The sequence below is a fragment of the Thalassophryne amazonica genome, chromosome 18 (assembly GCF_902500255.1).
Source record: "Thalassophryne amazonica chromosome 18, fThaAma1.1, whole genome shotgun sequence".
Taxonomy (NCBI): domain Eukaryota; kingdom Metazoa; phylum Chordata; class Actinopteri; order Batrachoidiformes; family Batrachoididae; genus Thalassophryne; species Thalassophryne amazonica.
The window spans coordinates 33,754,435-33,776,499 of record NC_047120.1 but is presented as its reverse complement, the minus strand read 5'-3'; the positions used below and the strand labels follow the sequence as shown (position 1 = coordinate 33,776,499).

The 22,065-nt window shown below is 42.0% G+C and overlaps 2 protein-coding genes and 1 long non-coding RNA gene across 3 annotated transcripts in view; 2 read left to right on the top strand and 1 right to left on the bottom strand.

The window, feature by feature from the left end:
- si:ch73-127m5.1 (neurotrypsin) overlaps positions 1–22,065 on the top strand; it is a 55,664-nt gene that overhangs the window by 5,280 nt on the left and 28,319 nt on the right. Inside the window, exons 2-6 of the mRNA XM_034194693.1 lie at positions 2,528–2,570; positions 18,470–18,712; positions 18,828–18,966; positions 20,901–21,055; positions 21,221–21,389. Coding sequence (XP_034050584.1) covers positions 2,528–2,570; positions 18,470–18,712; positions 18,828–18,966; positions 20,901–21,055; positions 21,221–21,389 — 749 coding nt within the window. The remainder of the gene's footprint in view (positions 1–2,527; positions 2,571–18,469; positions 18,713–18,827; positions 18,967–20,900; positions 21,056–21,220; positions 21,390–22,065) is intronic.
- On the top strand, positions 7,452–17,955 carry LOC117531575. The gene is made up of 2 exons (XR_004566648.1): positions 7,452–8,226; positions 17,812–17,955. It is a non-coding gene; the product is annotated as an uncharacterized LOC117531575 (long non-coding RNA).
- Positions 10,711–13,361, bottom strand: LOC117531570 (E3 ubiquitin-protein ligase TRIM38-like). The gene is made up of 2 exons (XM_034194691.1): positions 13,310–13,361; positions 10,711–13,142 (listed from the first exon to the last, which is right to left on the bottom strand). The coding sequence occupies exon 2, from the start codon at positions 13,138–13,140 to the stop codon at positions 11,482–11,484; it is 1,659 nt and encodes a 552-aa protein (XP_034050582.1). The 5' UTR covers positions 13,141–13,142; positions 13,310–13,361; the 3' UTR covers positions 10,711–11,481.

The following is a 22,065-nucleotide window of genomic DNA, read 5'->3' as shown; positions in this document are numbered from 1 at the left end:
AATTGATAGATTGATTGATAGATAGAGGGGCTTTATTGAACATGTATAAATTGTATGTAAGACAATAGGATCTTAATAATAATCTTAATGTGTGTGTGTATATATATATATATATATATATATACACATATACATTTCACTGGGATACCAATTAAACAACTGCAAATTATAAAGAAGAATATGCTCATATGGCCGAGGGTATTTTAGCATTGCGTTATATTTTTAATTTATGATATCCGGTCCTTTAATTTTGGCAAATATCGATCATATGTGGAGTTAGACTATCAGATTGGTACACCCCTAGTTTTTACAGTTGCCAAGGAGAATATGTTTTCACCTATGTCTGTTGGATAGTTTCAGATTGCTGGATTATTATTATTATTATTATTGTGGGCATAGCAAGAAAACATTCCTACTAATTTATGAAAAACTGTGGCAGTGATCTTGATGAAGCCTGACAGTCATACATATCTTAGAAGAAACAGTCATAAGTTTAATTGTAGTGTAGCTCTGGATGAGTCTGTGGATTTGTTACAGTCCAATATTCAATTAGACAAGAGTGATGCTGATGAAATCTATTGGACTCAAAATGTAACAATTTAATCATTTGAATAAAAAGATGAACGGATATTTCGAAGATCAGTTGACTCCCAGAAAGTAATCGTCATAATCATACAAAGAAATGAAAGAAAGAAACAATTAACGCACGCAGAATGAACCTGATCAAAGACAGATCCTGAAGTTTTTTTCACTTTAAATTGATGAACATCAAATGTATCACAAACAATTTGGCAAAGAGGACAGTTGTAACACCCAAAAATCCATTCTTGCACCACTGTCAGGGAATGAAACCACACAAAGGCTTCATCTGATGTTAGTTTTCATTGACATGTCTGATGACAAGCACCGGCTGTTTCGTCCACGCCACGAATCTGTCAATCACTGGATGCAACACGTGTTGATTCTGTCAGAATAAATCTCGCTAACCTGACTCGTGATAGGCCGATGTTGACATCGCAGCAGTCATATTCAGCTTTGGTTGAAATTCATATTTTCTGCCATCTACCAATTTGGTGTCAACCCCCCCGCCTTTTTTATTTAAAAGGTTTTTGTTGTGAAAGTGTAGTGACACGGACCCACAACAGGGGGCGCAAATGAACGGCCAATAGATGAGCCAAAAAGTAACAATTTAATGTGAAATGTGCACAACGAACATACAGACAATCTCAGAATATAATTACAGTCAATCCACAAAGGTGACGTGTGGGCAGGCTCGAGGATAGAAGACGTCTGTCCTGAGAAGAGCCGGAACCACACGATTTCCGCCGCCACAGAACCTGGTGAATACTGGAGCCGCCAAGTCCCGAATTCCCAGGTGATCACCGTCCCCGACTGTCGGATCTGGTACTGCTGGCGAGAACAAAGACAGTCAAGTGTGGGTGTGTGTACACCCAGTAACAACAGCGGTGGGAATGCCACCTCCACCTCTCACTCAATATTCTGTAGAGTACCGCAGTGATTCCTCAGGGGAAAAGAGTGCCGTCCTGCACTCACTCAGCTTCCACAGAAAGAGGAACCGGTACTCCTGCAAACACTCACAATATACAGATATATTGCAAAACAAACGGCTGAGGATATTACCTCCAATGAAGTACGATATCTCGGCAATGAGGTGGAGATGACGTCTGGGTTTTATGGAGTGCGATGATGAAGAATGTGTGACAGCTGTCAGGAATTAATGAGTGACAGCTGTCACTCCCGGCTGTGTCCGTGGCGGCAGCGCCCTCTCGTGCCTGAAGCCCGCACTTCAGGCAGGGCGCCCTTTGGTGGTGGGCCAGCAGTACCTCCTCTTCTGGCGGCCCACACAACAGTTTTATTTGTTAGAAAAATTTTCCTCCTATCAGTTTATCATGAAATAATATAAGAAACTCTTGCATTATGGGCCACGGACTGGCTCATGGCAGCACCCTTCAGGAAAATCAGTCTGCAGGTTTTTTTAATCTTTGCGGTGATAATCTCCGAGCGCAAGCTCCACTGGTACTAGAAGGTAATCAGAGAGCTTAGCAAATTTTATCAGCATCCCCTCACAACTTTTTGACTTAAATGTTGCCATGTGCCGAACATTCTTCTGGATCTCAGTTCCAGAATATATAACAGATAATCTCCAAATGTTTTTCACTTAATTCCCAGAATGTGATCTATTTGCTCACTCAAATTTTGAGTTATCCTGCTCACAGACAAACGACCGCCACGACAACCTCCTTGTTGATTCATTTTAACCAGAATTGAAATCAGAATTGCACCAAATGCATTCAAGGGTTATGTCAGTTTGTGGAAAGAAGCGGTGGTACAGTATTTCAAGTGTTGTGCTGCCACCTGCTGGGCGGTTCAGGAATGTGCCCCCATACCATATTAAGAATTTTACATTTAAAGGCTGCAGTGAGCGTTAGTTAGCGTGCACGTGCACAGGTTCTCTTTGCAGATGAAACACTGACGTTTGTGTCCTCTGATGTGTGTCTCCGTGCAGGTGGTGGCTGAGGACAGTTACTTAAACGAGGTGCAGAACTCAGGTAGGTGAGATGCCGCAGCACTTTGGAGCCGTTCCCTCCATCCTGCCTCTCTTCCTACTTTGTCCTTTCTGTTTTGTCCTCTTTGTCCTCAACATTAACCCACATTTGTTACTCAGAAATGCATGAAATGCCTCCGTCTCCTTCATGACTCTTTCCCCTCTCTGTGTCTCTGGGGCTCGCGGAGGCCGCGATGGGTGTGGGGCAGGAAGTAATGAACTGCTCCTTCTCTGGCTCCTTTCCAGCACTGAAATATCAGCGCTTTAACGGCTGCACTGATATCGACGTACAGTTAAAACAATCCATCAGTGAGCCGCATCGGCTGCATCTGTTTACCACATAAATGTAAATGGGGATTTTGTTGCTGTTGTTGTTCCTCCAAAAAAATACAAATTTCTCTATATTCCAGTGAATTGGCAATGTGTGTTCTGTGCAGAAGAGCCGACCCCCACAGACCCCCCCCCCCCCCCCCCCCCCAACATACTGTAAGCCTTCAAGTGTGAACCGTGTCAAATCCTCATTGTGAAGGGGAAATGGATTATGGGAACAGGGAGACTGAGTGTTCCCATGGCGATGAGGAGAGAATCGTTGTCGTGGCAATAAGGAAGATGTTAGCAACGAGTGTGGCGAGCATCTTAAGTCTGAAGTCTGACTTCCGTGTGTCCCAGTGAGGAACACAGGATGAGAGGATGACTGACTGAACGCGTTGAAAATGCAAACATTAATGCAATCCTCCAATCAAACGTGATCGTTAGATTTCAGATGTGTGTCTGTGTGTGTGTGGGGGGGGGGGCTAGTTAAAGTCAGTCAGCTGTGAGCTGTTAAGGGCTCTGTCCCGCTGGGGAGAGGATTAATTGCGCATGAATTGAGTACACAAATTACAGGCGTTCGTTGTCGTCCGCAACAAAAATGGCCAAAAATGACAAATGTCCCAGTATGAATTACAGATATATTAATAATATATAGCGAATATATGATGAACAATCACGGTTATATAACGCGTGTAGTGAGGAAACTGATCGACACATTGAGATTATCACGGCAGTATTACGGGTGTATTATGAATGCATCGCGCATGTGTTGCGCGTGCACGGCATCTGCATTGCGGTCATAAATAAGCGCACTCGCTCCTTTCGGCATCACTATTCACACCAACAATACAGCCTCTGGAGGAAGTGCTGGACTTGGACAAGTTGATCACAGAGTTGTTCATGTTGTCATGCGAGGGTTAACTGTTGATGAGTTTGGGGAGCGGGAGGGGGGAAGCCGTTCGGGGGGTGTGAGACAGTGTTTTGTTTTGTTTTTTTGAGAGTGTCATAGAAAACAGACTTCAGCGTGAGTTGTGGCTAAACAGCAACTCTTCCTTTTGTTGGTGTTAAATAAAAGTCCTGGATTACAGCAGCTACATCTTTGTGGATTTACACAGCCAGACCGGCACTGACTGGAAGGTATGTCGCTTTCTGCCACATAAAGACTGGGTTTATGTGACGTGTTTGTTATGCATTCACAGATTGTCCGCAAATCAGCTGCAAAGCAGATGTAATAAAAACGCTTTATTCATGGCCAATCTGTACACAGTTGCTACAACATATTTTAGTTTGTGATGTGGACATGATGGGCACGCAATATATCTGTTACACACACTGTCCCGGTCCGCTGCCAAGCCGCAAATCCCCGTCAGTTGCGGATATCAACGGTTAACAGCAGATATACAGCGCATAGAGTGAGTATATATTGTGTATGAATTGAGTATGTATGGAGTATGTAAGGCGGATGTCATCCGCATCCAGATTTTTGAGCTACTCAAAAATCCTGGCTGCGGACATGCGTGCCTCTGCGGATGATCACAGGCGTGTTCGGATGACAGCCGACTCATACAGGCATGTTACACAGATATTGCGGATGTTTGGCGAATATGGGCCAATTGTGTGTGCAATCCATACGCAAATCCTCCTAAACGCCAGTGGGACAGGGCCCTTAGAGGTTTACAGGGCAAAGTGTCGGAACATGTGTTAAGATGATTGAAGGTCCTGCTCCCCCACAGCTGAAGACTGCACTTTACTGAGTGTTTCTGAAAGATTTTTTCCTGTCAACATCTCAATGTTTACACCCACCGTGAACAGCGGTTGTGAATGTAGGGGTACAGTTTTGTATTCTGTGTGTTTTTAGCCAATTTGGACCAAACCTGGTGGAAGAGGTGCAGCTCAAAGAACAAGGTGATTCAAGTTTGTGAGCAATCAATCAAAGGTCAAGGTTACATGCCAAGGTCAAATTTTGGCCCAGTGCTCATAAAGTACATAGGAGCAATTTGGAATGAGTATTTCTATTTGAAGATACACCCATGGATATTATTAGACACTAGTATGAAGCAAAAAACACTTTTCTATTGCTTACATGCTCTTAGACCTCAGATGAACTTGAAAAATCAAACTCATTTAGAAAGGACTATTTTTAGGGATTGTTTTTATGCGCCTATGGCTACTGTGAAACACTAAAGTCATGTATCATCCATCTATCTTTGCTGACCTTAAAAAGGTCAAACTCATTTGCAATGTAGGTTTATTTTTGTAACATGTTGCAAAATTACAATTCATTTTAATGAAGAGGTCATATTTATCTGGGGGGAAACACCGGTGAGCGGTGTTTTCAATATAAAAAAAAAATGGAAGATATTACATGAGTAGAAACAAAAACCTTTTTTGAAAAGCTCAAAGGGAATGACTCTGGCTCACCTACGGGTCATAACAGAGTGGGAGGATGATGTGAAAAAGTGGCCCTCGATTATGTATGCAGGATATTTTTAACTATTTTGTGCTGTCACTCAGCGTGGACGGTTTGACTATGAGCAACTGCAAGCTTTGAGCCGCTGCGTGGCGCTTCACTCACATAAAAACACAGAAGCCTATCAGTATCTCCTTAAATCAAGTTAAAATACTACCCGACAAGTAGTATCACCATAATGCCAAGATTACGTAACGTTAATATACATATGGTGTTATTTCATGCAGTGCTTGCTTGTATTAAAGTCCAGAAAATGGGTAAATTATATAGCAGCTAACGCTACAAACACAGCTTACCCGTTTGTCTCACTAGCAACCGCCGTGGCTTCTTCAATGGAGCGTTATAGCCCAACCATTTCTCTGGATAAGGATGCAGTGGTGTGGGTTTTTTCAGACATACGGACATTTGGGTGGATTTTTCAAATTCAGCGCCTTTAGCCAGCACCGGAGATCGGCGCCTTTCGATGAAGGAGGGAACAACTTAAATGCTTGTCCATAGCACTCAGATCTCTCATTTCCATGTTCAAAACATCATTCTGAAAGGGAAAGTTTCCTCCGCTTTAGTTGTTGTGGCACCCACAAACTGAACAATTAATGCTGCTCATGTTTGGACACTTCTATTGTACTGTGTTCCCTCGTAGCTAATCATCAGACGCAATGGCAAAATTGAGCCGCCCACCCTGACTTCCTGAATTTTATATATATATATAAAAATACAAATAATGAATGTTTTTACATTCTTTCAATGGTACGAATATTTCATGAGGTGAAAGCTGGAACATACCATTCATTTACCATTTTTTTTTTACCACATACCATTTTTTTTTTTTTTTAGTAAAACACACAAACATTTAAGGGTTTAAAACCAGACAGTAATAAAACAGTTTCTACACACACAGAGACACTTAGGAAAAAGTGTTACGTAATGCTTTTTGGTTGATAAAAATGTAAAGAAACCAGCAATAAAAAATTTATCTCCAGAACAGTGTATACACATTATGTTTTTTTAATTAACATTTTTATTGGTTTGCAGAAATTTTCATTAGAATGAAGTTTTTCTAAACAATCAAATGAGAAGAAGTGACTGTTTAAATCATTGCACTACCAAAAAAAATAAATAAAAAGCATGTCATCAGAAAAACAACAAATATTTAAAAGACAAAAATATGTTTGATAACAGATGCTATACTATACCAATATTAAAGAAATAACCTTTTAATGTACCAGTACACATTATTTTGTGCATAAAATTCAAAAAGAGCATGAAGCATTAAACAACTGAATATCTTTTTTGTTCAGTACTCCAAACAAATTCTTAACTTTCTACATTACATACAGAATCAAATCCATTCATTTTAAGTCATAAAACAAAGTCATAAACATAAAGTCTTAAGTCATAAACATAAATATACATTATTGTGCACAAGTTTAAAAAAATCACCTACACCAGAGGGTGAAAATAATAAGGAAAACATCCTAAATCACACAAAAAGATCAAATATAAAGCTTTGAAAAGTTTTGTTATTTTAATATAATGGACTTATTTATTTTGCAAATTATCTTTGTTTTTTTACTGACATACTAATAACACTGGTCAACAACAACAAAATGTTCTTGCATGGACTTTGAGAACTGATTTAGGGTCATTTTGGGGTGCTCAGATTTCCTCCATCATCATGTTTTTGTTTTTTGTTTTTTTTGCAATCTGCATGCTCTTTATTGGTGGATTACACAAAAGTTGCGCATTCACTCACGGGTTCGACGCCACTAATCATGCACAAAAGCAGCTTCTAAAGCATACGAGGTCTGTCAATAAAGTATAGGTCCTTTTTATTTTTTCAAAAACTATATGGATTTCATTCATATGTTTTTACGTCAGACATGCTTGAACCCTCGTGCGCATGCGTGAGTTTTTCTACGCCTGTCGGTAACGTCATTCGCCTGTGAGCACTCCTTATGGGAGGAGTCGTCCAGCCCCTCGTCGGAATTCCTTTGTCTGAGAAGTTGCTGAGAGACTGGCGCTTTGTTTGATCAAAATTTTTTCTAAACCTGTGAGACACATCGAACTGGACACGGTTCGAAAAATTAAGCTGGTTTTCGGTGAAACTTTTAACGGCTGATGAGAGATTTTGAGGTGATACTGTCGCTTTAAGGACTTCCCACGGAGCGAGACGTCGTGCAGCGCTCTCAGGCGCCGTCGTCAGCCTGTTTCAAGCTGAAAACCTAGAGGAGCCTCACAGCTTTGTAAAGATTGTTTTCATTGATTTCAGCAGCGCATTCAACACCATCCAACCCCACCTACTGGTAGACAAACTGGTTAAGTTAGGTGTTAACCCAAGACTCATTACATGGATTAATAGCTTCCTGTTAAATCGTACTCAGCAGGATAGATTTAATCAGGCCATCTCATCTGCTAAGGTCATTAACACGTCACACACATTTCCTAAGAAAATTGCATAGTTTTAGTGTTGACACCTACATTTTAGAGTTATATAAGAAGTCTGTACTTCAGAGTGTCTTGTCCTTTGGTCTGGTCTGTGTCTTTGGTAGTATGCGTAAACAAGATCAGGATATATTGCAACGTATTATTAAAACAGCTAGTAGGATAATTGGGTGCAATCCAACATCAGCTGCTCAGCTGTTTCAAGATATCATACTACACAAGGCTGAAAGTATTCTTGCAGACAGTACCCACCCTTTACATAAGAGATTTCAGTTAAGCCAACGTGGTAAGGGGAGGCTACTACAAAGGAAAATAAGGACAACCAGGTTCAGCAAGTCATTTGTTCCCTCTACAATTAGAATTGTTAATGAAAGACACAGTTCTCAGCAGAGGACTTGACACTGTAGTACTGTGTGTGTGTGTGTGTGTGTGTGTGGTATGCAGCAGCTAAAGCCCCTTTCACACCGGGGCTGCTCCCGGTTGCTCCCAGTTGCGCCGTGCGTCATTATGACGACGACGCGTGGAAGCAACTCGGTGCCGAGACGATGCAGCTCGGTGTCACAACAGCACAAGGGCGCAAAGGAGGAAGCAAGTCGGGCGCCGAAAAATTAAACCTGTTTAATTTTTTTGGCGTCCTGTGCTCGACGCAGAAAGGAAGTGGTTCCAGTGCAAGCAGGGGCAAAGAGGCATTACCCGGCGTGACTCGAAGCCAATTTATGATTCCTGCTGTGTTCCATTGTTCCCACAGTATAAGTCAGGCAGGATCATTTTATACCGTGTACTTAATGCAGTAAAAACTACACGCTGAAGAAAAAAAATGCAGACTGATTGCCAGAAATATCCAGTAAAAAGTCCGGACATCTCTAGTCCACTCATGGACGTTCGTTCACGCACGCACATGTGAACAATTAAAAGAAAAAAAAAGTCTGGCTGCAGGCATTAGTTCCTTGTTCTCTGCTCAAAGTCTCACATCACAGTTAAAAAAGGACAAAAAAGGACATAAGTCCTGAGACAGGACATGTCAACATCAAGTAGAACTCCAGACATCTCCACATTTGCTTGACGGTCCGTTCGTGCGCGCGCATCTCGCGGTCAAAGGAGGAAAGAAAAGAAAAAAAATGTCTGCAGGCAGTTAGTTCCTTTCTCTGCTCAGACTCTCTCGTCACAGTTAAAAAAGGACATGTCCAGGACATGTCAACATCAAGTGCATCTCACGGTCAAGGGAGGAAGGATAAACTACAACCCCTGGCAATAATTATGGAATCACCGGACTCGGAGGATGTTCATTCAGTTGTTTAATTTTGTAGAAAAAAAGCAGACCACAGACATGACACAGAACTAAAGTCATTTCAAATGGCAACTTTCTGGCTTTAAGAAACACTATAAGAAATCAAGAAAAAAAAATTGTGCCAGTCAGTAACGGCTACTTTTTTAGACCAATCAGAGGGAAAAAAATATGGACTCACTCAATTCTGAGGTATAAATTATGGAATCACCCTGTAAATTTTCATCCCCAAAACTAACACCTGCATCAAATCAGATCTGCTCGTTAGTCTGCATCTAAAAAGGAGTGATCACACCTTGGAGAGCTGTTGCACCAAGTGGACTGACATGAATCATGGCTCCAACACGAGAGATGTCAATTGAAACAAAGGAGAGGATTATCAAACTCTTAAAAGAGGGTAAATCATCACGCAATGTTGCAAAAGATGTTGGTTGTTCACAGTCAGCTGCGTCTAAACTCTGGACCAAATACAAACAACATGGGAAGGTTGTTAAAGGCAAACATACTGGTAGACCAAGGAAGACATCAAAGCGTCAAGACAGAAAACTGGGATTTACATACAGAAAAGCTAAACGAAAGCCATCATTAAAAACAAGGTTACAATGGGCTAAGGAAAAACAATCATGGACTGTGGATGACTGGATGAAAGTCATATTCAGTGATGAATCTCGAATCTGCATTGGGCAAGGTGATGATGCTGGAACTTTTGTTTGGTGCCGTTCCAATGAGATTTATAAAGATGACTGCCTGAAGAGAACATGTAAATTTCCACAGTCATTGATGATATGGGGCTGCATGTCAGGTAAAGGCACTGGGGAGATGGCTGTCATTACACCATCAATAAATGCACAAGTTTACGTTGATATTTTGGACACTTTTCTTATCCTATCAATTGAAAGGATGTTTGGGGATGATGAAATCATTTTTCAAGATGATAATGCATCTTGCCATAGAGCAAAAACTGTGAAAACATTCCTTGCAAAAAGACACATAGGGTCAATGTTGTGGCCTGCAAATAGTCCGGATCTTAATCCAATTGAAAATCTTTGGTGGAAGTTGAAGAAAATGGTCCATGACAAGGCTCCAACCTGCAAAGCTGATCTGGCAACAGCAATCAGAGAAAGTTGGAGCCAGATTGATGAAGAGTACTGTTTGTCGCTCATTAAGTCCATGCCTCAGAGACTGCAAGCTGTTATAAAAAACAGAGGTGGTGCAACAAAATACTAGTGATGTGTAGGAGCGTTCTTTTGTTTTTCATGATTCCATAATTTTTTCCTCAGAATTGAGTGATTCCATATTTTTTTCCCTCTGCTTGGTCTAAAAAAGTAACCGTTACTGACTGCCACAATTTTTTTTCCTGATTTCTTATAGTGTTTCTTAAAGCCAGAAAGTTGCCATTTGAAATGACTTTAGTTTTGTGTCATGTCTGTGATCTGATTTTTTTCTACAAAATTAAACAACTGAATGAACATCCTCCGAGGCCGGTGATTCCATAATTTTTGCCAGGGGTTGTATTACAGAACTCAGAGTGCAGCCCTGCAGCTGAGCACTACAAGTAGAAGAGAAGTCAGAGTGCACAGTCTGTCTGCAGCCAAACTGTGCACTCTGACTTCTCTGTGCAGAGAACCTGCAGGCTGCATTCTCACCTCCTCTCGGCCCCCTGCTGCGTGCACCTGATGCAGAAATTCCTGCGTCGTCATGACGCCACAGGAGAGCAATTGGGAGCAGCCCCGGTGTGAAAGGGGCTTAAGCTGTGTGGAGAGGAGCCAGAGAGGCATGGGGGAGGGGGTGTATTTATCTGTTTTTTATTTATTTATCTGTTTTTAAGTTTGTCTATCTTGTCTGACGTTGTCTGTATTATACGCACCTTGACCATCTGAATTTCCCTTCTGGGATAATAAAGTTAACTTTGACTTTGATATTTTTGAAACCAGGTTCACGAAATGTGAACAAGAGCCGTAATATTGTTTATGGCACCAAAGAGGTGTGCAAGACTGCAGTTTTTGCTTCAATGCGTGATGCGAGAAATATATTTTCATATCTCAAAAACGTAATCTGATTGGAAAAAAACTAAGACCAGATTCTGATTCAGCGCTGCCAAATTACCCAAAATCCATTAAAAACTACATGCAAGAAATAGTGTTAACCAGTGTAACAGAAAAATGAAAAACTACATTTTACATATTTTTGCACAGAGGTGAAGTTATCAAATATCTGCCTCAAATTCTGTTAAGCCTCCAAAAGTTAATTTATATTTTAGTGCATTTTAAAACACTCCAAGTTTTTCCCAGAATTACAAAACAAATACATAATTCCTCATGCACCTGCTGCTATTACGGAACATCGGATCTGATTCCATTTGAGAAAATCGGGTGCCTACTGGATGGCGGAGCGTGTGCTCTGTGTTCAAGCGGGATGATTGACAGGAACGATTACCATTGGATCCCAGTTTGAACCATGTTCATTATCGCAAGGATTAAAGTATGGATACAACGCCTCTGTGAAGACACACTGAGTGAACGAGTGAATCAGGGTTGTGGTGTGTACATCATAGAAAGCAATGTGACGTCCAGTGTAGTCCACAAACACTCCAACCCGCTGCACTTTCCCCCAGTGCACCGACACGAAGGGGGAACTATGGGATTCAAACCTATCGCGCATGAACCAGATGGCCCAGAGTCCAGAGTTGTGAGTCCGTGTGACTGACCCATACCTGCGGATGGATGCTGTGGCCACGCCTACAACAAACTCAGTCTTTTGACCAACATGGACCTCAAAGTAGAACTTGCATGAGGAGAAGCCTCTGTTCCCCAGAACACCAAGTAGGTTGGTGAATCTACTCTCACTTTTTGACAATCTTTGGATTTGGGTGCTGTATCTCACCTGTTTGCCGTCTTTGGACAGGATGAGCTGATGGTGCGCTGTATTTGGGTCAAGCTCAAAAGTCACCTCAAACTTCTGTACAGCCTTCAAAAATGTGTTTGGCACATCTGCACCTTTGGAGAACTTATTTTTCTCCTCATTTATTTTAGTCAGTATAACTAGCATTTGAGATATCAACTGGCTCAGAGATGTCTTTAGGCACTGAACTTCAAGGTCACTGTTAAAGCTGAAGGCAGACAGCCCCATTGGGTGGAAGAGACCAGACAGGTTGGGAAGCCTCTGGAGGAATTTTAAGGAGTCTTTAGTCTGCATCAGCTCTAGTATTTTTATGGTTCCACTCTGAAATATGGCGATCTTCTGTTCCATGTTGTTAACAAAATCATCCGCTTGCTTCCTGGCCAGATTTTCCTTCTCCTTGACCACGCTGAAGAGCTCTGCCTGGCATTTCTGAATGTCAGACATCAGAGTGTCCAAGTCCTGCACACTGTTTGCTACGACATCTTTGCAGAGCTTCACCGACTCCTTTACTGTGCTGAACTGCTGCAGCCTCTCTTGGATCATCTGCTGCACTTTAGCCTCCAACTTCACCAGCATAACCTTCGTCTCTTGGTGTGCCTGGGGCAGGGGAATGCTCTCATGGTTGGCATGGCCTACAGCAATGCAAACATCGCACAGTAGGCCCATGTCGTTTTTACAAAACGCCTTCAGCAGCATGTTGTGCTCCTTACAGACTCTCTCCTCCAGGTTCTCCAGAGGGTTGATTAGTGCGTGCCTCTTCAGACCGGCCACTCTCTGGTGTGGCTCTAGATGTGTGGTGCAGTAAGACGTCAAACAGTTTATACAGGATTTTATCGCCTCTTTTCTATTGACTATGCAGATATCACACAGCACAGCATTCACCGGCTGTGGATTTTGGCTCTGGGTGACGCCGACTGTCAATTCCACCGCCTTGAATTGCTCAACAAGATCAGAAATGAAAGTGTTGACCCCGAGAACAGGCTTCCTGTCAAAGGTTGTCTTACAGAGTGGACACTGGCAGACAACCGAGTTGTCCCAGTAAGCTGTGAGACAGGACATGCAGAAGTTATGACCACATGGAGTGGAAACTGGCTGCTGGAACACTTCCAAACATATGGCACACTGAAAATGCTCTTCAGAAAAGAGACTGCTGCCGGAGGCCATTTCTGCAAAACACATTCCATAAAAGAATATTTGAATAAAAACACAAAAAATCACATGAGCAGAATTCCTCATGCAAACAGTATTTCTCAATAACAATAACTCAATAACTGTTTAAAATGGCAACCTCTTACAAGTTCATTAAAACTTTAACTTTGTTAAAACAACTTACTTGAGTGTGTGTCTGAGAGATGACTGACAAGACCAAGTTTTACTCTTTCACAACAAAAGTTACTTAACTTTCAGTTTCCTCCAGTGTCACATTCTTAAAGAGACAGACTATTTTTTTCTAACAGTGTTGCCAGATTTTGAGAGAACCAAGCAACCTGCCTCTGCAAATGCGAACCCACTCATCTTCAACCGCTTACGCCAGTTGAAGGTCACAGGGGACTGGAGCCTATCCCAGAAGTCATGGGGCGTGAGGTGGGCTACACCCTGGACAGGACACCAGTCTGTCGCAGGGCCACATATAGACAAACAAACACGGTCAAACCCACACGCACACCTATGGAGAATTTTTTTTAAGTTTCCAGTGCACCTAACCTGCATGTCTTTGGATGTGGGTTACCTCCGGAGCACCCGGAGGTAACCCACACAAACACGGGGAGAACATGCAAACTCCACACAGAAAGGCCACAGGTGGGAATCGAACCCATAATCTTCTTGCTGTGAGCCAACAGTGCTAACCACTAATTCACCATGCTGCTCCCAAAAGCGAGCCCAAAACAACAAAATAGTCCCTCAACAATCATAGAATAGAATAGAATAATTCTTTATTGTCCACCAAGGTGGAAAATTGTCATCCCAAATTAAGCAACTCTTTAAAATCACTCAATATAACAAATTCATCTTTAATATAACTAAGGCAAAGCCTTGGGCCGAACATCAACGTAGATTGATGTAAATATAATGTGTCGATACACTCAGGGGCACCGCCAGGGATTTTGGGCCCCATGAAAAGAACTCTTACAGGGCCATCCTCCATATTATTTTTTTCAGTATTATAATAGTATTAGGGGCCTCTCTGGGTGCCTGTCAATCATGGGCCCCTACTTATTCTCCCCTTTTTGGGACCCCCAGATACACCATAGTTCAAAATTTCTTGGGTGTATGAAGGTCTTAAGCTGAAGGTACGTTAAATAGACTGATACAATTTGTTAATGATAAACTATTGCAAGCTTTAATGGTACATACATGTGGGTTTATTAAACATTAAAATAGCATTGCTAAGTAGAATATCAAGAACAGAAACTTCTGTATTATCAAGATCAATAGATTTATTGACTGATCAATATAATTTACAACAGCAGTAAGTAATATGTTTCATGTCGCTGACATTAATGAGCAAATCTCCTCACCATCTCACCATGTCATTTAGGTAACTCACACTTTTTTCAGTAAAATGGTTCTGGGGAGCATTGGCATGGCTAAAACGCTTCAGCTTAATACCCAAATCAATCTATCTATCTATCTATCTATCTATATAGACTTTGAAGCGCATTCCTGCAAAGACCGTGAGAATCTGTCCCATGGTATGAGGGCTCTCAGGAGCACATTTTCAACCATTTTTGCAGATCTGCCTAAGGGAATTACCCACAGTTTATAGCACTGACTGTTTCCTGGGGCAGCAGTAAATGTGAAAACAGTCAAACATCTATCATAATGAAAATAAAGAAGGCATGTTGGGAGCATAGGTATGTTTAAATTTAGAAATAAACATTAATGTGGATTAAAAATGTTGTAACATGATGAAATTAAAAAGATGTAAAAATATGTTATATTACATACACATGACGTATTCATCAGTTTATTTATTGATGCCGTTTAGCAAAAAAAAAAAAAAAAAAGTCAAAGCAGGAAGTCAGCCCCTCAAAGAACTCTGACTGTGTAAGAAACATATTTTTCCTGAGTATAAGTTGAGCATTGTTTTTTTTACTAGTTTGGGTGTTTCCTGCGATTTATACTCTGGTGCAAATTATATACCGGAAAATTGTTATCATGATTGCTGTAAGGAATATTTATATAGGATTTTCCCATGAATCAAACGCTAATAATAAAAGGAATAAAGCTGTGCGGGCTTTCAAATTTCAGAAAACTGACAAAATTTAGTTTCTACTGAAATCCAAGCAGTAATGTCAGTTTATTACGTCCACTAAGGATGTAATAAAATAATCTGTGTTTATTTTATTTGCCTGTCTGTCTGTTAACAGGATTAGATCAAAACTACTGCACAGATTTGTACACAGTGAAATCACCAGTGTTAAATTAACATTGCCAGTGTACATATGGTCCCACTCCAGTCAGAGTGGGACCATATGTACACTGTCAGTGTTAATTTAACACTGGTGATTTTGCTGTGTATGAAATCTTCACCACAGATAGATATTAGGCCATGGAAGACTCCATTAAATTTTTGAGGTGATCTGGATCCGGATCCATATTCACTTTATATAGGCTTTGGAATATGAAAGGATTACATAAACAAACAAACAAACAAAACAAAAAACCTACTTCATAGATTCTCACCATTTGCACCACAGATCCCAATTGGCGGACATCAGAAATCTCAGATTGCCCTTGTTTTTGAAATGTCTTTCAAAATTACAGCTCACTTTAACGATGAGAACATATGTACCTCAGGGGAATTCAAAACTAATATATTGCTTTCCTTTTGACACTGTCTGCAGGAAGATGTGCGTGTGCACACACATGAGGTTTTGAAATTACCGGAACTTACGTTTGACCTTGAGTGATGCGTGTGCACGTAGCATGCATGCTGACATACACGAGTGCTTGTAAATCACTTCAGAGGTGTTATCTGATTACAAAAAACAGTGCTTTTAGATTTAGAAGTTTTATTTCTTTCTAACTTTTACAAAATATATGAGAAACATATTATATTTACGAGGTCTGTGAGAAAAGTATCGGACTTTTTTATTTTTTTCAAAAACCATATGGATTTGAATCACGTGTGATTGCATCAGCCAAGCTTGAACTTTCGTGTGCATGCGTGAGTTTTTTCACGCCTGTCGGTTGCGTCATTCACCTGTGAGCAGGCTTTGTGTGAGCACTGGTCCACCCCTCTCGTCGGATTTTTATTGCAAATAAATGTCTGAACGATTTGGAGCTTTGCTGCATGAATTTTTTGCCAGAAACTGTGAGAGACCTCCAGGTGGACACCGTTCAGAAAATTAATATGGCTTTCAGGGACGATTTTATGGGGATTATACAGATTAAGGAGTGTTACTGCCGCTTTAAGGATGGCCCACAACTGCTGAGAGCGCGGCGCACTCCCAGCACTGATCGACATGCTCAGACCCCACTGAAACAACCAGATCATTTCCAACGTGAAGGCTTTGTTGTTCCGGGACCTCGTTTGACTTCAACAAAGGCAGGAGACGTGGACATCAGCACTTTTTTGGCACATTCCACTGTTACAGGAGTTTTTTTCATGGAAAGAAAGCGGAGGGACGCGCACGGAGCCGTCATTATGCGGGACAAAAACCACCTCGGTGTTGGTCTCACAGGAACGGCTTTCAGGTGGATTTCAGATGGATTCCGGTTGCTTTTCAGTCGTGTGATTATCCGATTGTGATTTGCATGACCTGGACATGCCCCAACATGTCCTGGAAGGCTTCATCACGGCGTTGCTTTGCGCCATGCTCCTCCTCCGCACGTCTGTCTTAATGTGCCAAAAAAGTGCTGATGTCCCCATCTTTTCACAATTCCTGTGCTAGTCAGATGACATACCGGATCAAGACAGCCACTGCTCACACAAAGCCTGCTCACAGGCGAATGACGCAACCGACAGGTGTGAAAAACTCACACATGCGCACGAAGGTTCAAGCTTGGCTGATGCAATCACACGTGATTCAAATCCATATGGTTTTTTGAAAAAAATTAAAACCGTCCGATACTTTCTCACAGACTTCGTCTACAGAAATAAGTCATTTCGGAGCATTTTTCTGCCATCTTGGATTATGCTGCTTGAGTGACCAACCATATGACATTACCGTGCATCTCTATTCTGATTGGCTGTCACCATGTGCTATCCAGCATCCCTCATGCAAGTTGCATGAAGCCCCCCGTGAGCTATGACGCCACTATCACAGATTGTACAGGTAGTTCAATGTGTGTCTGTTATTTTGAAATTTTGCCATTCAGGGGAACTATTTATAAACTTTTTCTAGACAGTGTTGAATTTTGATCATATGGATAATGTCATATATGAATCCCCTATTTAAAGTCTAATAAATTAAAATTATAGCGGTGCCAAAGAAATTTGTTTTTATGACTAAAACCTTAAAAAACCCAAAGGCTGCACACTTTTAATGGTTAAAAAATACACTTCAACAATGCACAAAAATCCCAAATTAAAGAATTGATAACACAGACAAAGGTGCAACGTATACTCTGTGCAACTAAAGTATCATTTCACCCCCCACCAACATTAATTTTTTAACAGGTGCATCTTAAAACTCTGGAAAAATACCTTATTTAAAAATAAATAAACAGATAAATAAATCACAAACTTGCTTTTTATAAAGCTGACTTGGCGACCAGTGATTGATTATCTGGTTCTGCTTCTGCCTCTGTTGTTTTTGTATCTACCTCCAAACTGGAATGTTGTGTGTGTGTGTGTGTGTGTGTTAGCTTCGGATATGGAAAATGCAGTGGTACTGCATAGTTAATTGCTGTCAGACAGCCAAGGCTGTGTGTGTGACAAAGAGATAAGGGTGCTTGCGGGTTACTGAGGCATCTTTGGTATTAATCATAGTTTGGGAGCTATTTGGCCTCAAAACATTCTTAAAGTGGAAATGCTCGATACCTTCAGCAAAAACTACAAACGTAAAGAGCAGGCGACACATCTGGAGCTTTTACACCGTGACAATAACAATGACGTTACAGAGAGAGAGAGAGAGGTATACAGGTATTTGGAAAATTACAGTTTGTGTCATTTTTCCTCTGTGCACCACCACGAGTGACAGAGTACATTAAGGACTTTGGGTTTAAAGCTATTTGTGTACATTTCAGTTTTTGACCTCATCTTTCTTCATATCAGCATTTGTCACCTTCATGTGTCTCAGATTCACTCACACACGCTGGCTTCACTTTGAGGATGACTGCAGAGGACCTGCAGAGCCGCGGTTCCGCCGCGTTCGCTTTAAGGGTTCAGGAGTGTCGCTCTCAATGCTTTTAGACGGGAGCAGGATCAAAGAGTATCTGCCTTTATGCTCAGATAAACCCAGTCGCTCGTCTTTGTGCTTACTTTGACCTTGATCTTGACTTTTTTTGTCCACGTTGTCCTCTCTCTCTCTCTGCCTTCTCTCAGTGCCTCTCTCCTGCTCTGAGGGATTCACAGAGTTGGGTTACTACAATGGCACCGTGTCCCAGACGGAATCTGGCGCCTCCTGTCTGAAGTGGACGGAGTTTCCAGACTATGTTATGCAGTATCCCGGCCGAGGCCTGGGCGACCACAGCTACTGCAGGAACCCAGACCGGGAGTCCAACCCCTGGTGCTTCTTCAGACAGAACTCCGGGGCCATCGGCTGGGCCTACTGCGACTGCCACCAGGGTACGCCCTCCATACCTGCCACCGGGTCACAGCGTTTTGACTGTTTTACTTGAGGCTCTTTTCACAAACCGTTATGTTGCTGGTGTTAATGTCGACCGTGCTTTGTGGCTCTCAGGTGCAGCTCGTTTGGTTGGCGGGTCGTCTCCTGGCAGCGGGCGTGTCGAAGTTTACCTGAATGGCCAGTGGGGGGCGGTATGCGATGCACACTGGACAGACAGAGATGCTAGTGTGATCTGCAGGCAGTTGGGCCTCGGGTAAGGTGAAACAGAACACTAACCTGACCTCCTTAGACGACTCGCCTGATCAAATTGATTTTTTTTTTTTTTTTGCATCCGCTAAAGCCCTTTTCACACCGGGGCCAACATAGAGCTGCGTATTGCGGTGTACCAACTATGCTGAGTTATGCAGCTCTATGTCGAGTTTTTGCTCTCCTACGAAGCAGTATGCTGAGGGCTACGCGAATCGGGTGCAAGAAATTAAACAAGTTTAATGTTTTCTGCGTAGAGCACTGGATGCAGAAAGTATGCAGTTTTTAAGCAAGTCTACACAACACTCCGCTACTGTTCGGAAATCTACACAACACTCCGCTACTGTTCGGAAATCTACACAACACTGTGCTACTGTACACCAAGCCTCTGCAATTCTGCACAACCCTACACCAGGGTGAAAAATCCTTTTAGGTTTTTTTTTATCAGTATACACCACATTGATAGATTTTATTCATCCCGCTAGACTTTGCTGGCAGTGAAGCTTCAAAACCACGGAAGAAGAGGCGAGCCAAGCTTCTACGTTCAAAGAACATGTCCACGTCCACTCCTCATGGAGAGATCGCAAGCGAGAGTATAACTCCTCACGGGTGTATGGCCAGTGAGAGGACATGTCCACCGTCCACTCCTCATGGATGAAACGCGAGTGCGATCGCCACTTGCTGATCAGCAGCACTTTCAACGTTCTTAAGTTATTTTTTTCAAAAACTATATGGATTTCATTCATATGTTTTTACGTCAGACTTGCTTGAACCCTTGTGCGCATGCGTGAGTTTTTCCACGCACGTCGGTGACGTCATTCACCTGTGAGCACGCCTTGGGAAGGAGTGGTCCCGCCCCCTTCGTCGGATTTCATTGTCTGGAAATGGCGGAATGAAAAGGACTTTTTCCATCGAGCATTTTTTCAGTAGCTGTTAGAGGAACTGGCACCCTGGAAACCATTCGAAAAATTTCATCTGGCATCGGTGAAAATTTTACGGGCTTACAGAGAATAAGGTCTGTTAGTACAGCTTAAGGACCCCTTTAAGGTACGCTCGGCGTCGACACTGAAAGATAGTAGGGCATGAAAGACTCCAATGAATTTTGGAGGTGATCTGGATCCAGATCTGGATTATGGCTCAGGATTTCACTTTATATAGGTGTTGAAGGATTACGTCAAAACTACTTTATGGATTCTCACCAAATTTGTAACACTGATAGATATTAGGTCATGGAAGGCTCCACTGAATTTTGGAGGGGATACAGATCTGGATCCGGATTCTGGCTCAGGATTTGTTGTGAGTGATCCAGATCAATATGCAGGGTCTGCACCAAAAGACATGACATTATGATGTAAACCAAGATCAAGTAGACACTATTTTGTTTCAGCTTATGAATTAAGTATTAAATTGCAACATCTTGATCAGTTAGATCATTCTGGATCAGTATTCAGCAGTTGTGAATTTTGCGCCATCTTGCGGTCTGTGACTCACGTGACAGATCATTTTCAGCAGAGTTCCGGTTCAGGGCACAATGTAAACAAACCTTGTGAAGTATGGACAACAAGACAACATCGGGGCAGGACAGAAGTCACAGGTGCCACACCTCTTCCAGATAACCCTCTCAACTTGAGAGAAAGTGACATCATCATAATTGCTCGTGAACTCGCTGAATCGGCGCCATCCACATCCTCACCACCCATTGTTTACATGGCTTTGAAATGCCAGAACTCTGCTGGCACCACAGTGCATTCTGGGAAGCGCAGGGGACCGCCAGGGGCATTATGGGAAACATTAAAGTACCAAATGCAATTATTGCATTATGTTATGGAATCCCAATCCAGGTAAAGTCCGGGTCATGATGTGAATCACATATCTGTTATTTTGGAGTCCTCGTCGATCTTTAACGGATGTCAGAAATCTCGGGATTGCGTTTGTTTCCAGTGAGATCGGCACAGCGCTGCAGCAAACGCAGTTTGGCTCTGGCATCTTCCACTATGAGCGACTGGGCTGCCATGGCGATGAGGACACCCTGAGTAAGTGCCGGAGCAGGACGTTCATCACCGGTGACTGCAAACCCCGGACCACGAAGCCAGTCAGCAGTGGTGTGTGCACCGCAGAAGGTTAGTGGGACTCGTGTCACAGTGTGATAGCAACAAGATCTGAGCGAGTTAGTGAGTGAGATGAGAAACAGAATTACCAGTCGTGAATCATTCCAGAACACAAACTGGTGCTTTTACACATCATGTCAGCCTGCTCAGCAGTTTGCCTCCTCTCTCAGGCAGTGGCCCCTCCGCTGCGATTGGTTGGAGGCGAGGAGGACTTTGAAGGCCGAGTGGAGGTGTTTCATGGAGGAAGGTGGGGCTCCATCTGCGATGACCAATGGGACAACAGAGATGCTGAGGTGGTGTTGCGGGACAGATTGGGCTTTAGGTAGGTAAAACCAGCAGCGGAGGCAAAATGAGGTCACACTTAGAGGTAAAAGGTGAAGATGTATGTATGAGAGCCAATGGAACAAACAGGAAGTGGAAATAGGTACGGTGGCCAAGATAGGCCAAGATACTTCCAATTTAAGAACACCACCAGAAAACACCTGCATGAATTCAAAACAGGCTGCTGCATCATAAAACATCTTGCAAATGGAGAAAATGTTTCCAAACACTAAAAAACCCAACCCATAATGGACTCTTGCAACACTTTTTTAGTGCATCTGCGAATATGCAGCAGACACGTTCTGCCAGTTATATTTTTCTGTTCTATGTGTTTGCAAATGTTTTCTCAGTCTGCAAGATGTAATCCAATGCAACAACCTGTTGCTGAATTGATGCAAGTATTATTTTAGTTTTAAATTTATAAGTGTTTGCTTGTGTTGTTTTAATTTGAAAGTGTTGTGGCCTTTCTAGACCACCGTAGAGAGGGCTGGATACTAAACATACTGGAATTAGTGCTGTCAATTGATTAAGAAAATTATTCTAATTAATTATAAGCATTGTGATTAATTAATATAAATTAATTGCATTTAAAAATAGATAAAAAGGATCTGGCACAATATGACCACTTAGAATTATTATTATTCATTATTATATTGGATCCAAGATCCTTTCATTTT